A 15665-nucleotide genomic window follows, 5' to 3' on the forward strand; every position below is an offset into this window, starting at 1 on the left:
AATAAAACAATTATTAGATTCGGTTTTTGTGATATCCAGAATGATCAAGGTCTCGACCTTGATTATTCTGGATATCACAAAAACCTCATCCAATAATTGTTTATAATTACAGCGAACTGTTTTAGTCTTTTGCTTTGTAACCAAGTTAACCCAAGCTATTGCTTTAAAGAAACCAACACCCTTTAAGTACCAACAAAAACATGTTCACTTTTTACAGCTTATGGGTAAAACGATATTCACTCCACTGTCCTATTTATGACCATCTTCCTTACGTGACGAACAACTTTCATTCCTTAAAACGCCATTCGCGTCACGCGTAACACATTCTTCGGGTCTCGCTGCTGCTCCGCGACTATTCAATGACTGTTGCAGGCGTTGTTGTTCTTCGAGGCGAGCATTTAGACTTTGTAAAGATTCCGCCATGCTTTCTGCCATTTGTAGCAGATTACTTTTGTTCTTTTCTACCTCTTTGGGTTTTTTCTGCTTGCCAGTCTTTCCTCGATTTCCTTTGCCATTGTTATCCCCGCTTCCTCCTGCAATAAGCACGACAATCCTCTCGTTAACAATTGTTTAAGAAATAGGAAAACATGTACCGTGTTTCTATTGAGTTTTAGTATAAATCTACTAGCGTTCTATCTCGAATGGCGCTCTCCGATTAGCTACGCTACTCACTATTCTGTTTTCGTATAAATCTACTAGCGTTCAATCACGAATGCTGTTGTCTGATTGGCTACGCTACTCACGATCTATTCTGTGATAGATAGTGAGCAGCGTAGCAGTGTCCGCTTGTTAACAAAATGACGGCCACTTCTTGGCGTCTTCGAAGTGTCTGTGGAGAGGATTTAGATAAAGTTTTGAACGACCAGCCCCCCTATACTAAAACAATTAGATTATTCGCTCTCGATTTCTATCGCGTGACAGAAATTTCGAGCTCATAATCTAATTGTTAAATAGAAACACGATTTTTAACCAATCACCGCGCCCACTTTCGTTGGACTATTTTCTGATGATACTTACTTCGGTTTCCATTTTCACGCCTTTGTAATGGAGTCCCAGCACTGTCCACCAAACTGAACGCACCGGGACCGTCTGTTGTTTCTCTTCCATTGGTCGCAAGAGGCAAAGATACGTGAGCACGTGACTGGTCACGAGACAATGTTGCAGCACATCCATTGGATAACCGATGTTCACGTGAACGCGTGTCAGTTCCACGTGCACCAGTCGTGTCCATTGGACTGGTTTCCGGTTCTGGGTCGAGTGTTTTTTCATCGGCGCTTCCAATGATTCCACGCGACTCAGCGTTTCCAGTGTGATTCCCATCTGTTTTCTTATGTCCTGCGGCCCCAAGCTCTCCCTCTGTATGCCCGTTTACCATCGCTGCATTCACTGCTGCCAGCTGTGGTGCTATAATGCCTGCCAGTTCTACATAATGTCCTTTGCTCTTTGGACCCTTTCGAGATTTCTTACCCCCAGCCTGATTCAAGGGTCCTTTCGCACAAGCCCCTTGGTTGACATGTCCTCCACGCCCCTGGGGTAAAGTCCTACGGGGAACAGGGGGATTCAAGGGCATGTCGAGTAGCACATGTCCCGCTCGTTCTTCCTCATCCCGCCGCATCATCTCAATCACCATAGCTTGAAGCTCGGGCGCCATGTTATCAGTCAAACGCTGCTGTTCTTCCACTTGTGACCTGTGCTCTGCGGCGGCCTTCGTGTCACGTTTTCTTCGCGAAGTAGCTCTAGACCCCAAGATTTCACTTGAAAAATTTTCCCCTTGACCTTGGACTTCATTTCTTCTGGTTCCATTTTCGTTTACCAGGCTTGGCTGTTGGGGAGCATCGCGTCCTTCTCGCTCCGAAGGAAACGCATGCAGCGAAGCGGCGTCTGATGTCGCTGTTTCTACAGTGCTGCCATCAAACAACTCTTGTCGTCTCACACTCTTTTTCTCGTCCTCTGCTCGGCGAGTTTTAGCGTGCGAATTATCTATTTGACTATTCATGGCAGACAAGTCGCCAGCCACTACCTTAGCGAGCTCAGTATAAGCATTCTTGGTGTTCCGTTTGGGGGGTTTGTGTGTCTTTCCTTTGGGTACATTAGGCCTTGTCTTCGGTCTTGCGCCTTGAGAAAGAAAACTTGTTGACACATTTGCACTGTGAGCATTTGTCGAGTATGAAGAGAAATCAATTCCGACAACAGAGGAATCTGTGGACTTTCCAGCAGCATACCCATCTTCATCTTTTGTGAGTGACTCTAGATTACTTTCGTACTCATACATCTCGTGATCGGAGTGGGAGACAGGGGCAGAACGTTCTGCAGAAGAATCAAAACTTGCTCCAGTTTCAACGCTGTTGTAGTTACCTGCCAGATTCATGTGCTCGAATTCCGAAGTCAAACGCGGTTCAATTGGCGAAACAACGTTTCTTGCTCGCTCTTGGATACTTTGCGTACTTATCTTTTCCTCGTCCTGTACCGGAAGGGACTCGTTTAGCTTGGATTCAGCAGGACATAACTCCGGGGCAGATTCAAATTGGACATCAGTAGTAGTCGTAGACTCTGTGTAAGACGGCTCCGAACGCGGAAGTGAAAGTTCTTCAGTCACTTCTGCGTTTGGCTTGGTTCGTTTCGAGAAAGGTTCTCCATCCACTTGTGAATGGCAATCTTCCTGAACTGTGTCAATTTCAGATGGAGACTTCGAACGGAAGCCACCACAATCAGCGGCAAAACTTCCTTGGTTAACACTTTCATGCTCCGAAGTCTGGACGCTTGATTGGTAATCAGAGATGCTGTATTCAGAACGGTAAAAGCCCGCGCCGCAAGAAGCATTTTCGTTGTATTCTGACAGAGACTCTTGCGCGGCTACAGACTCAGTATCTTTGCCTTGACAAGCTTCGGTTTCTCTTTCACTGCGCGCATCTAACAGTGAGCTTGAATGTCGGCAGCTCTCTGAATCATAACCTGAGCCACAACTTGCATCTGGATTGTACTCTGAGAGCGACTCTTGGTGCGGAGAAGACTCGGTCGCTTGGCGGTCAGTTTGCAACCACTCTGAGCCCCTTTCATCGCTGATTGCAGGTGCACGGACCTCCGCTAAAGGACCGGCCATATCCGCTGCGAGTGCAAGATAATGATTTCGTCCACGCCTTTTCGTTTCTTGTTGATCAACTGAAGCAACATCACGACGATTTTCCACTTTACTTTTGACTTGTCCATCGCTGTTTGTCTCGCCATCATTTCTCGCTCCAGGCACTTGTAGTTCAGCTAGAGGAACAGCCATGTCTGCTGCAAGCTGCTGATAAGCAGTTCTTCTTTGTCCTCTGTGGCGTCCTTGCGGAGGCTCCCGAGGCCCCGGAAGACTTTCGGTTTCATTTTCAGTTCGTCTATCGTCGCTCGTCCCACTTCCATTATTAACTCCCGGTACTTGAAGATCAGCCAAAGGTTGAGCCATATCCTCGGCAAGTCGGTTATAGGGAACCCCTCCCTGCCTTTCGTTATTTCCTCGTGCCTGTTCGGGTGCTGCGTTTCTTTTCTCCATCGGTAAACAACTTGCTTATCAACCAAGACCTGATGCGTGACAAACAAGAATTATCAAGTTACGCATACATTTTTTTTTTTGCATAGAGACGAGGCTCTCCACCCACCAATGTCAAAATAGAATTTGACTGTACAGCCTGAAATTTCAGTTATCTCCTGCCCTCAGCCTAATCCCCAGGCGAGACACACCATCTCTTTATCTTTAATTAATGTAATTGCCTATAGCTCGCTAATCCGGCAATGGTGGTCAGTAGGGTGCTCAGGTGACACATTTACAGCAAAAGTGAATACCCATAAAAGACACAACCCCCCTCCCCCACTCCAATAGGTGCCCCCTTCAAATAACAGCTTCCTTCAAATAAGTGCCCCCTTTGAATAAGTGCCCCCTTCGAATAATCACCCCCCTCGAATAAGCACCCCCTTCGAATAAGTACTCCCTTTGAATAAGCACCATTTGAAGCAAATGGTTCATAAGCGACTAATCAAAGATTCTGACTCAAATTACTATTTGAAATTGTATTACTACTTGATCACATTTACCATGAAATATAAATATTAAATATCTATATCAACAAATTTTGTTGATAAAGATCTTGAATTAACAGTTCAAGGTGATCTTATGATCAAAAGCTTTATGCTAAAAGTTCTCATCAGCAACCATTCTCTATGGTTTCATCATGCAGTTGCTTATGAGAACCCATTCCTGTAAGCGACCAGTTCCAGATATGACTACTTTTTTCAAAAATTCCCAAACTGGTCACTTACGAGAGCTTCAACTGTACAGGAACATAGCCTAACACGCAGACATTTCTTTAGGCTGAACATCTAAATTAAAGAATGTCTTTGTAAGAGGCTAATTAAAACCTAGAAACAAAGCAAATGTTCGCTCATTCTCTTTACTTACCGATGTAATATATAGTTTTTATAGACAAATAAAAATAGAAGTGGTTTGACACACGACTGTAGGAGTGCTTGATACAAATACAAAAACTCTGCATTATATCCACTGACAGATCTATGTTTCTAAACAAAAGATCTGAACTTGTAACAAAATGCAGGCACAAGAATAAGTTCTATGCAGCCAATCAGAAACAGGATTGCTCCACACGCCCACCATGAGTTAGTTTAAATTTTGTTTCAACTGCCATTAAGGGAACAGTCTGATGATCGCTTCACGCCTGAAATTTGAGTAACTGTAATTTCTACTTTCACATTGTTTTTATATATGTATATTTTTAAATGTTTTACTTTAATTCCATAAATCTATTGGATGGAGTGAGTTGCTGAAACCATCACAGGTTTCTGCAGAGCATAGCCACCATCACTCTGTTTGCCATCTGCGATTTTGTCCACTGTTTACTAATTCATCTCTTACATTCAAGAAAGCAAAACGTTTGCCGATCTCCCTACCAAACATTTTCACTATCTGCTCAATCCAATATTCTATTAGCAGGACGAGGGAGTTTGCAAATAAACTATTTTCGTTTTCATGATTAAAGAATATGGCAACAGCTGTCCATCTGAAACTGAAAGACTATGAACAAAGAAGGTAAATCGACCCTTCATACAAATAAGAACAATTTTGCATAACTGGAAAAGCAACCTTGAACACTGAAGAATCATCCAAAAAGCAAATGATATACAAGATTACCATTGAATCCAAACTTGAAAGATATTCTTTGAAACACTGCAAAAATTGAGTTAAAACATCTGGGCATTACCTCGCCAGGGGACCATGCGTTGTGCAAGCAATAGTCTTGAAAGTCTGGCCATTGCAAATGAGACAAAGATTCAAGTATAAAACTTCCTTTTTCAATTTTCTTAAACACTAAAAATTTCTACCTTGTATCAAAAATCATTGATGCACTACATGCCAGTGTCAAGTCCAGACTTATTGTTAAATAATTAAAAACCGAAATTTCACAATTTTAAAATTCATGCACAACAAAGAAAGCTTCCATGTTATTTATAATGGCTACGTAGCCATGTCAGGGAGGCTGATTAGAAATGGTACCTCTAATTTTAAAAGTAAGCTTTTAACTTTCCGTTGAGAAAATTAATTTTAAGGCTATTTTAAAATTATGAGGTAAGTTACTTAGTTTCTTAGTTCATACATGAGAGTTTCATAAAAATGTTGCTTTGGCGCTTTTGGATGCCTCCATCTCTATTGCCTGGTTATTTAAACTACTATATTTAACCTAAGGAGATGAAGAGTACAGTGTAAAATGTATTTCGAAACCGCCATAGCATTATTGTCAAACCGTTTCGTTTCCGATATTTCCGTCTGCATTTTAGCATGAAAACAACAAACGCACTTGCGATTACCTTTCACAGCGATCGGCATGTATGTTGTACCGAAAGGTCGATGACTCAGCACAGGATTTTACAGTTTAAGATATTTTCACAGAGTTGCTTCGCAAGCACTTTTCACACTGACAACAAAGAGCACCACGCACCATCGCGCATGCTTCTTATAATTTTCTCCACTGACCAAAAAAATCGCGGGACCATTTACATAACTCTACTTGCGGCGATACTTGCGGCAAACTGTAGGCCGGGTGTCTCAATAATACTATCGCAATTTTTTACCATGGAAACTGCCAATTAGCCGATTAGGTTAACGAAAGAGTGAAATGAATATTGTAACAAAACCGGTGAAAACCAGGGGCGGGGGAGAACACTCTGCGACGCCTTGCACTTTTTTTGTGCTTGGATCATCCAACAAAAAGTGACGTCACATCCGGTAAAAAAGCGGGCTGAGCGGCAAAATAAAATTTGACTGCGACATAATCGTTCTCCCTGTAAGTAAAACAGCAATATTTCGCAATCGGCGGGATATTTCTAACGTTTTATTTGGCCATGATAAACAAAATTTTGTCTTCTTCCTCGCCATATCGTTTGTTTGAGAAACAGAACAATTATTTATTCAAAAAGACGCTGTTTTGAAGGCGTGTGTTTTTACGAAATGTCGTCGTTTCTTCGTAGCCGAATTCCACAGGAGTCATCGTTTACGTGGAAATAATGAATTCTAGGTAAGTTGCACTCAATTCAAATATACTATTCTCTTAGGTAGGCATTACACTGAGAGAAAAGCGCAATGTCAGTTTTCTACCCGTGGGAGAACCTATTTAACAGAGGCCCATTTTTTGAAATTTACCATAGACAAACACTGGAGAGTAATGGAGAGCTGTTAATCGTATCACACTGTAAAGATCCACACACACAACGGGGCGGAACTTTCTTGCCAATCGACACTAACTCAAATTCTTGTTCTTGCTTGTGACTCAAACTGGCATTGTAAATTCTGTTACGATTTGTTAAGAACCTTAAACGAGATATCTTAACGTTTCCCTTGGTAATCCCTTAATAACGGTAAACGCTTCCTTTAACATGTACATAAGCAGGCCGTGAACACCATAAATATAAACAAGAGGATGTTTTTATGGGCGATTAAGTAATCGGGGCATGTAGTTTTTTTTTTTTTTTTTTCAGTTATGTAATTTCTTTTTCTTTTTCAACAGTGTTAAATGTCAGTGACACAATAAAGTTTCAATACACCCCCCCCCCCGATCCTTTGAGGTCAAGCATGCACCTTAAATTGCTTCGATTCCTTTCAATTGCCTTGTTTACAGACCAAGTTCCCTATCTTTTAATCCGTAACTATCAAATGTCTTTGCAACTTATTTTGAAAGGTTAGACATTTTGCCCTATTTTCAGTCTACTTTCTCTATATAAGCTTACATCAAGACATTTCAGTTCCAGGGAATGAGAGAACCTTAGCAATTCTGACAATTCTCTCTCATAGAGTTCAATTATTTTAATTCATCACGCTTTCAATGTGCGATCTTAACAAACTGTTTGCAAACAGTAATGAAATATCATGCCCCAACACCCAGCCATAAAAGGAAGTCTGGGAACAGGTAATAGCAACAATGACACTACCAGGCTGGTGAATGTTACAAGCTATTATGAACTCATGTCTGACAGTGATGAGTGACCATGAAACATGGTGTGGTGAAACTGAACAACCAGACTGCGACTGACATTGCTAGTGTTAGTGTTGTGAAAGTGATTGCTAGCTAGTAGTGTCTGTGAACTTGGACCAGACCAGAAAAGAAAAGGTTCCATACTAGAAGTTGACTGAGAGTAACAAGTTTGAACTCAAAAACTGAAGAAGCTGCCTGATCAGACAGTCTTAAAGCCAGCTTCATGGCAACTTGTCAAGAGTTCCTGGATTGTGTATGTGGGAGGACTCCATGTAATGACATATATCGGGAAGCTCTGCTCAAAAGTTTTCAGGCTTCAGATATAACTATTAAAGGGTAAGGGATTTCTGACAAGTTGAATTCAGGTGTATAATGAAAGGGTACGGAAATCTTTCTTTTAGGGATTTCCCTTCTTCTAGTTCTAAAATGTTGCTGATAATCTCTCATTTACTCTCATGAGCCAGAATGAGGGGATTCTGATATATTGTTCAAAAAGATATTTTAAAACTACTTTCTAAGGGTTTAGAAAAGGGATACAGTATTAAGGGGTTGGACCCTTGAGGTGGAGCTTCCCCATTTAAAACTATGTAGAATACCTCCTCCCCCCCCTCTCCTTGTGTAACAAGGATGTTCAAATTGTTTTCTGGAAAAAAGCAAAAAAAAAAAAACAGTGCCAATTTAAGAGATTGTGTGATTATCAATGTAAGTTCCCATTTGTGTTTTGAATTAAAATGGGCCTAACGTTATCCACAACAGTATAAAATAACCATACTTTGCAGTTTCAGAGAGATTCAAACTGATAATGAAAACAACTTTTATTTTTGCCCCTTCCTTTGTACCTTGTGATATTTTTAGGGAAATTCTCAAAACATCTCTGCCCAAAGAAAATAAAAAATATAAATGAAAATCACTTTTTTTTTCTCTTGAAAATGATCTCTGAGACTAAAATGTTCTTTTTATGGCTAGTTATTATCTTACAATGTGTTGTGAAGAAACTGCTTATAGGAAAATATAAATGTTCAACAAAAAAAATGAACAGAAAAAAAACAACAAACTTTTGCAGAGGAGCTCCTATATTCTTCAATGTACATGTAGGGTAATAGAGTCTGTTTTTACACTTTCACACCAAAGAAAACACCACAGAAATGAGAATTATTGTTATTGTGTCTGAGCTGCATATTTTTTGAATGGAAACATTTCCCATAAAATTTCTACATTATATTTGTGCCAGTACAGGTACGACAACATACCAAATATATTTTGGAGAGAGGAGTACTTATAAAATTAATACACACTGGTGTAGTTTAATTTTCCATTTAATTTTGGTAAACCTCTTACAGAATGCAACTTTTGGTTAGGTTGCACTTCACTGTCAAGGAAGAAATCACACCAAGGTGGCTTTGCATCGTTATTATGATTTCCGTTATCAGTAAAAAAAATCACACTTGGACAGGTCTCTTGATCATAAGGGTATTTGCTCATTTACCACCTGTAAAAAACAAGATATAATGTATCATTTTTACCTGTGCTGTAAATTTTTCAATTGAAATCAGTTTGTTTCCACTTTTAGAGTGGTTTTTAAAAAGGATCACAAGCACACCACCCACCCCTCAGTCCCTATTCCTACCCTACAGCAGTACAGCCAGGATCCCATATCAACCCCCCCAACATAAGTGATAACTTACCATAATACTCCTATACTACAATACAATCTTTGTACAGACAGACCTAGATTCAAACATCAGATCTCTGACTTTTTGGTCCACTTCATCTCCACTAGGCCATGAAAGCAACCATTGCAAATGTCCTTATATTTGTTGATCTAATTTATTGTTGTTCTCAGATTCCCCCTTCCCCTTTGATGAAATTAAATTGGTTTAAAAAAATAAACTGGTTTAAACAAATTAAAGCAGAGGTAGAAATTGAGCCATAAAATTACTATAATTTTAGTATGAGGATATTGAAATATAACTATACTATTAATATCCATATGTTCTATTGTAAAGACAGTGTAACTACTCAAATTGACCTTCATTGTCAGAGACAAAAACCTAAAAACATCTAAACACAGGTCAGTGAGCATATTGCCAGTTTTGCTTTTGCCAACAACCATTCTGCCTCAAAAATATAGAAGATAATGACAATAATAACAGAACCAACGTCTGTCAATTCAATAACCACACCACATTACCCTCCAAATTCCTTTCGACACCTTACAGTAAATTTTGCCAACAGCATAAATTCAACTCAATGCTTTAAAGTGCTTCTATCCTTAAATTTTTACCCCTTGAGTCAGAATTTTCAGGTGTATCACATAGAATTCCACAAAAGATTAAAAATGCTGTTTACCTTTTGCAAATATCTGCATCAGTTCCAAAGATATGTAGGTTTGAAAAATAGAAATATGCAATTGAGGTGACTGATGTTGTCATACACTTGACCCAATATTACATCAGGTTGGTAGGCTTATAGTTAGAACTACAGGAAACACACCTATGGCTATAAAAATTATATACAGCCTGTATTTTCCCATGGCAACTTGCTCTTTTCCAGTCCCCTCTAACCTGATTTCACTAATTCAGTGATTTTCAGCTTGAAAAACGTTAAACGAGGCTATGACTTTGACCTTGCATGTTAATATGCTTCCTAGATCGTGCTGATGAGGCACTATTGGCAAATATCAAAATGGAAAGCCAAAGGTGCCCAGAAAAGCCTATAATCATCAGGGAAGGTTGAAACCCAGTATGTTGCCATGGTAACAAAACTGTTATGCTCATATTATGGAGGACACCCGCAAATTTCATCATAGTAGCACTTTAAAGCACTGTCCCTAGGAGCCCATGGTCCTTTGTATCTGGGACGGATGATCTAAACAGTAGGTGGGAGACTCCCAGAATATTGAGGAGAGTTGCTAGAATGATTGTATAATTATCTCTTTGCAGGAACTCATTAGACACTAACACTACTAACATTACTGAGTTTGGACAATATATATTTTGTTTTTTGGATACATGTATACTGTTACTGGTCATACAAGAGGTACCTTGCTACTGAGTTAAGTCTTAATGTGTGTATTTTAAAGGAGAAGGTCACTCCAAAAAACAAATTTTATGTCAACGCTAATGAAAACCTTACACTGAGGTTAGCCACTCACAGAAGTTTCAGCGTCTGAAGTGCAGGTTTTCCTTATGAAGTTCGCCTCCAAAGAAGCACCCTGGCCAAGTTTTCATGACACTATTCTGTCTGACAGATTTTGTCCTGATGGCTTGCGACAAGCCTTTGACTACCACTCTGGGTTATGGCTGCTCTTGAGACATATTATTTTGAGCTAAACATGCTCTAAACTCCAAAATAATAGCATTGAAGATAGTGAAGAGGATAATCACTTGGAAAAAAATAGATTTTGCTGACCTTGTGACAGATGCCAAGTCAGTTGCAGGTTCTTCTCCTTCCCACCAATTTCAAGTTGGACGAAATGAAGTCACATAAACACAGTCTCAGGCTGCCGAGACAGTCGAAAATGGTGGCCTCCGAAGTTGCTTCTTAATTTCGAGATGAATTTCTTAAGGATAGCAGGCACTTCAGAGGCTGAACCTTTGGTGAGTGGAAATGCTGAATATTCACTTGCTATAAGTGAAGACAAAAAGAGTAAGCTTTTTGGAGTGACCTTCTCCTTTAAACTGAAAACATGTGAGCTAAATGCAACAAAATGTACATTAAACTTGGGCCAGTTCAGTATGATTTATTACAAGGTTTAAATCAGCCACAAAAAAATTGTTAGCAACTGATATTACTTTGTGAAGGCTTCTGGAAGGGTTATACTTTTATAAAGCACCTGGCAGCAAGTACTATTTTGGTTTACTAAAGAAAGACTCTTGTTACTGCTTAAGGAAACTGTGTTTGGTACAGTAGGTGTCAAAATATTATGACTTTGATAACATGATAATAGAGATATCAGCCTTGGTAATTTCAGGGATAGTGGATAACCAATCTCCAAATAATAGAGTTATGGGACTTCACTATCAAAGTGAAGCCTGATGCTTATTATAAATTGTGTATATTACTCCTAAAATGTACGATCCAGAATTTTGTTTTGTGGGTAATAGCTCAAATTCATTTTCACCTCTGTGAGTTACAAATATTCTTAAAACAACCAACACTGACAATTTTAAATTACAATGGAACTCTGTTAATCCGGTTGCTGGGCCACAAAAATCTGATCACATTAACAGTGTGGTTAAAGGGGTTCTTTAAATAAGAAAATGACCGACTATCTGAGCCTTTGTTCAAGCCAGAATCAAGTGGCTGTAATAACAAGGTGGCTATGTGAATGGGGTGGCCAGAAGGCAGGGTTCCACTGTAGTGATGAACATATAAGATGATCCTCTCAAACACTTACCCATAAAGATTTTGGAAAGTATAGTTTGTATAATCAGTTAGACAACACACAACTTGGGCCCAGAGCTGACTAGAGATATTCCACTTTATATCCACACCCCCTTCCCCCAGCCGCACTCACTAAATAAGTCAATATTCACCACCTAACAGAAAAGATAAAAGTGCAGAAATAACTCTTTCATAGCCCCATCTAAAGCTCATGTCAACAGAGGAAGAGGGAGTGTGGAAATAAAATAGAATGGCCCTACCAGGGACCATTTATATGGTCTTGGGTACCCAAGACAACCCTTCTCCTGAGTTACCCTGGCCAAGCTAACTTTTTCATTTATTTCTTTGAAAATTCAACCAACTGTTTACATTTAGGATCATGAACCTGTCTCGCCTGCGAGACAACAGGGGTGGGTGAGTTGTCTAGCCTTGGCTCATGTCACGCCTTGGCACCCTGACAGGCAGGACAACTTTTCTTTATATAAACACTTTGGCTTGGCTAACCGGGACAACTCTTCACTTGGCGAGTGTCACATGATGCCTAGAATCTAAAGCAGAAATATCAATTTACAAAGAAGAGAAAATTAACTCAGCAAAACCCACTGTGATTGAATGACTGAGGGAAACTCAAACAAAGAGGGATATTGCCCATTTGATTATTCAATAAGGGTTTTGAATAGTCATGCAGGGTCAAATTCAGCCAAATGCATGGGGAAATAAATGGCAAACAATCACTTTAAGATCACACCAAGCTAGAATTCTCAGCCCACCCACAATGGAGCAACTGAGCTTTGTGAATTATTTGATGCATGCATATGAGACAGCCATTTTTCATTCTTTCTTTACAAGATGGAAGGTAGATGCCATTTAAACATTGATCAAATAATGAACAAAGGTCCCGTTGCTACAGAGTTACATTGTATCCCCACCAGATTAACAGAAGATGAGGTGTTGTAAACAGATCTTTGGAAGAACTAAAAAAGCTGTGAAAACAATCACCAGCAGCCTGTGTTCCCACGGCATCTCTTGTTGAACCAATTTGATATATAAAACATATCTTTAAAATCTCAAAATAGTCGAATTAACTAATTATGACTACCAAAATCTGCGATTCTCCCTACACTATTTATTAACAATAAAAATTCGATAACCTATTTACCACCATGGTAGCTGACACAGTTGCTGTAAACATAACTTTTGATGGCCTTTTGTTTATGGTCTTATCAATAATGATGAAAAAGTAGCTTCTTCTAAACAACATTACCCAATTCAAGACTAGAGTACAAAACCCATATCCTATTTAAGGCCAAAATAGCCAAAACTGATACCCTATTTATGACCAAAACGACTGAAAAACCATACCTTTTGGGGCCACACATACCCCTATAGTGCATATAAGGGAGTACCCCCCACCCCGGGTCACAGTAGAAGTGCGTACCTGTCAAAAGTGGAGGTAAAGTTAAGGGCTAAGGAGCTAACCCTATAAACAGGCCAACCCCCCTCTTTTGGAACTGCCCAAAGAAGTTGATCCCCAGGCTAGCACTGCAGTTCAGACAATACAGAGGAATGTACAATTGACCACTGGATAAAATTTGAATTCTGTCCAGCATACATGTATATCTATGAACAACTTCACAGTACCCGGGGGGAGTACTCCCAGAAAATTTGGTGGGGGAGTGCTTCACCCCTTTGTTGATCTCTTCGGGGAAATCTGATATCCCCAAAGCTCGCCTCTAACTCTCAACTTTGCTTATTTCTTACAGAGAAAAACCGTATTCAACAAGAGATACGGAAATAGGATACTAACCTTGAGTATACGCTTCAGCATGTCTTTTCCACCACACGCACGTGGATACAGAGCTTCAACTCTGTTCACTTTCAGAAAAAAACGGTTTCTGTTAAATATGTTCCCGTTGTACACAGTGCAAACTATGGCCAGCAATACTTCATCCAGGTTGTTGTTAACATTATAGGCTATTGCACTTAGTGTTATCACCGAATCACGAACAATAAGAACCAAAAGTCGCAATAACACCAGTTTTGAATATGTGTAAAATCCGCCATTCGATGACAGAAGGCTCTCCATTATTTTCCTTCAAAACAATACTAAACTGTTCTCTTTTGCCAACAGTTTTGCTTCAAAAGTCGAAGAAATGTGCCTTCACGATATGTCTATCCTCAGTATGGAAGGACACGGACCTGATGGTTTGCAAATAGAAGAAAATCATCCCCAATCGAAACGCCATTTTTTCGCTTTGTGAAACGAGCTGCGCGGCACCGTTTAAACCGGATGTGACGTCACTTTTTGTTGGATGATCCAGTACAAAAATTTCACGAGTCTTGTGCCCCGCCCCTGGGTGAAAACAAATTAAACGAAAATGCTTAGTGAATTCCATACGACCAAAAAGCTAAACATTCAGAGCAAGTCAGATGGTATTTCTTTATCCCGCTAATCTCAAGCAGCTCATTGTATTTACTATGCTATGCTAATTGTATTTACTTGACACCACTGGGATCAAGTGTTCATTTCCCAAACGATACAAAATACTTAGCAAACGCAATCATTTTTAACAGAAATGGAAGTGACTTCAAGACCCTTCCTTTCACACTCTCATTGTTTCCTCTGCACATTCCCAGTTTGTTTATGAACGCACATGACGTGCAGTCTTCAGATGCTGATTAATGAAAACAGAAAGACATAATTTTTCCATATCGATAAAAACAACTGTAACAAAAAATCATACAGATAGCTAACTGTTTACAGCAAGAAATACCCTGTCTTGTTTACAGTAATTACTAGCTCTTGCGAAAATCTTCTTAATAAGAAAATCAAACAAAATTGAAGAAGAATATATAAATACTTTTAATCCAGTGAAATGTGATATATACTACGCTAAAATCTTCAGGAAAGTCTCCAAGAACAGTCAGAGTTCTACCTCTTGATAAATGTTCGCAAGCCTCAAGGCCTTAATTTTTTAAACTCATTAGTAAAAGGTGTACAGCGGCTTGAAAACATCCTCCCACAGTTGCAAAGCAATCTCCTCATCGATTGTTTGCCATTTAACTTCTAACTCGAACTTCTTGAATCCTGGTGGGCTCTCTATCTGTAATTCTTTGAGGGTTTTTCTTTTCACCGGAACCTCAGCGCTGCTCCGAGTGCTGCTGTTATCAGCGACGGAGTCAAGCTCTCCTCGGCTCTGTTTCTCCGCTTTTTTCTTCCCCTTACGGCTCCGGAAATCACCAAACAATTTTCCACTTTCTTCAATCTTTGCTGGTTTGGCCATGCATGCTCCCATTTTTTATTAGAATACTGGTATCGCTGTCCGTGCGAAGTGCTCTCTCTAGTTCGTACCTCAAAAGGGAAATTTCCCGCAGCTAAAAGTTCGCTCAAGAAAAGACGATCAAAACGCAAAATATGTGTATTGTAGAATAATATTTATACACTTTTTACGGTCTGCAACTGACGCAAATGGGTGTCGTTCTGCGTAATAAAGAGGTGTTTTTGGTTTTCGGTAACGTATATTGATCCCAGACGCGTGCGCGTAAATAGAGGTAGAATAAACATGTTACAACTACGTCAACTCAGTCACGTGACGAAGTAACTCATGTGCTTTTCATGGCGTAACGTAGCGCGTTATTTTTCATTTCTAAGTTATGACCATAAAAACTCAAAGTCAGCATCCGTACGAAACGTACCGCAGCAGGGGCGTTACGTGTGATTGTGATGCCATACGGACCGTGCGAAAAATACTGCAAGAGCCTTTT

The 15665-nt window shown here is 39.8% G+C and overlaps 2 protein-coding genes across 6 annotated transcripts in view; both read right to left on the minus strand.

Moving 5' to 3' along the window:
• LOC110044352 (uncharacterized) overlaps positions 1-6014 on the minus strand; it is a 6964-nt gene extending 950 nt beyond the window's left edge. The window contains exons 1-3 of the mRNA XM_020749886.2: positions 5854-6014; positions 1018-3558; positions 1-533 (exon numbers count right to left, since the gene is read on the minus strand). The exon at positions 1-533 is cut by the window's left edge and continues 950 nt beyond it. Coding sequence (XP_020605545.2) covers positions 250-533; positions 1018-3529 — 2796 coding nt within the window. The 5' untranslated portion in view covers positions 3530-3558; positions 5854-6014 and the 3' untranslated portion in view covers positions 1-249. The remainder of the gene's footprint in view (positions 534-1017; positions 3559-5853) is intronic.
• Positions 6015-8311: 2297 nt separating this feature from the next.
• Positions 8312-14242, minus strand: LOC149113083 (uncharacterized). 5 transcript variants are annotated; one of them, XR_016206666.1, is made up of 3 exons: positions 13708-14242; positions 12295-12441; positions 8312-9003 (listed from the first exon to the last, which is right to left on the minus strand). XR_016206666.1 is itself a non-coding variant. In XM_089287847.1 (2 exons), exons 1-2 carry the CDS (start codon positions 13984-13986, stop codon positions 12400-12402), a joined length of 321 nt encoding a protein of 106 aa, XP_089143973.1. In that variant the 5' UTR covers positions 13987-14242; the 3' UTR covers positions 8312-12399. The 5 variants fall into 5 exon arrangements, 4 of the variants coding, with proteins under 4 accessions (XP_089143973.1, XP_089143975.1, XP_089143972.1 ...); XM_089287847.1 differs by having other exon boundaries at positions 8312-12441; XM_089287849.1 differs by having other exon boundaries at positions 8312-12448.
• Positions 14243-15665: the final 1423 nt, after the last annotated feature.

This window comes from Orbicella faveolata, unplaced genomic scaffold (genome assembly GCF_042242905.1).
Source record: "Orbicella faveolata isolate gen_17 unplaced genomic scaffold, um_ofav_v1 contig_15, whole genome shotgun sequence".
NCBI classification, from domain to species: domain Eukaryota; kingdom Metazoa; phylum Cnidaria; class Anthozoa; order Scleractinia; family Merulinidae; genus Orbicella; species Orbicella faveolata.

Coding starts and splice junctions, on each gene's coding strand:
- LOC149113083 (XM_089287846.1), bottom strand. CDS start 13,986: ATGGAGAGCCTTCTGTCATCGAATGGCGGATTTTACACATATTCAAAA. Junction 11,142..13,707: donor TGCTGAAGCGTATACTCAAG/GTTAGTATCCTA, acceptor CTTCACTTATAG/CAAGTGAATATTCAGCATTT.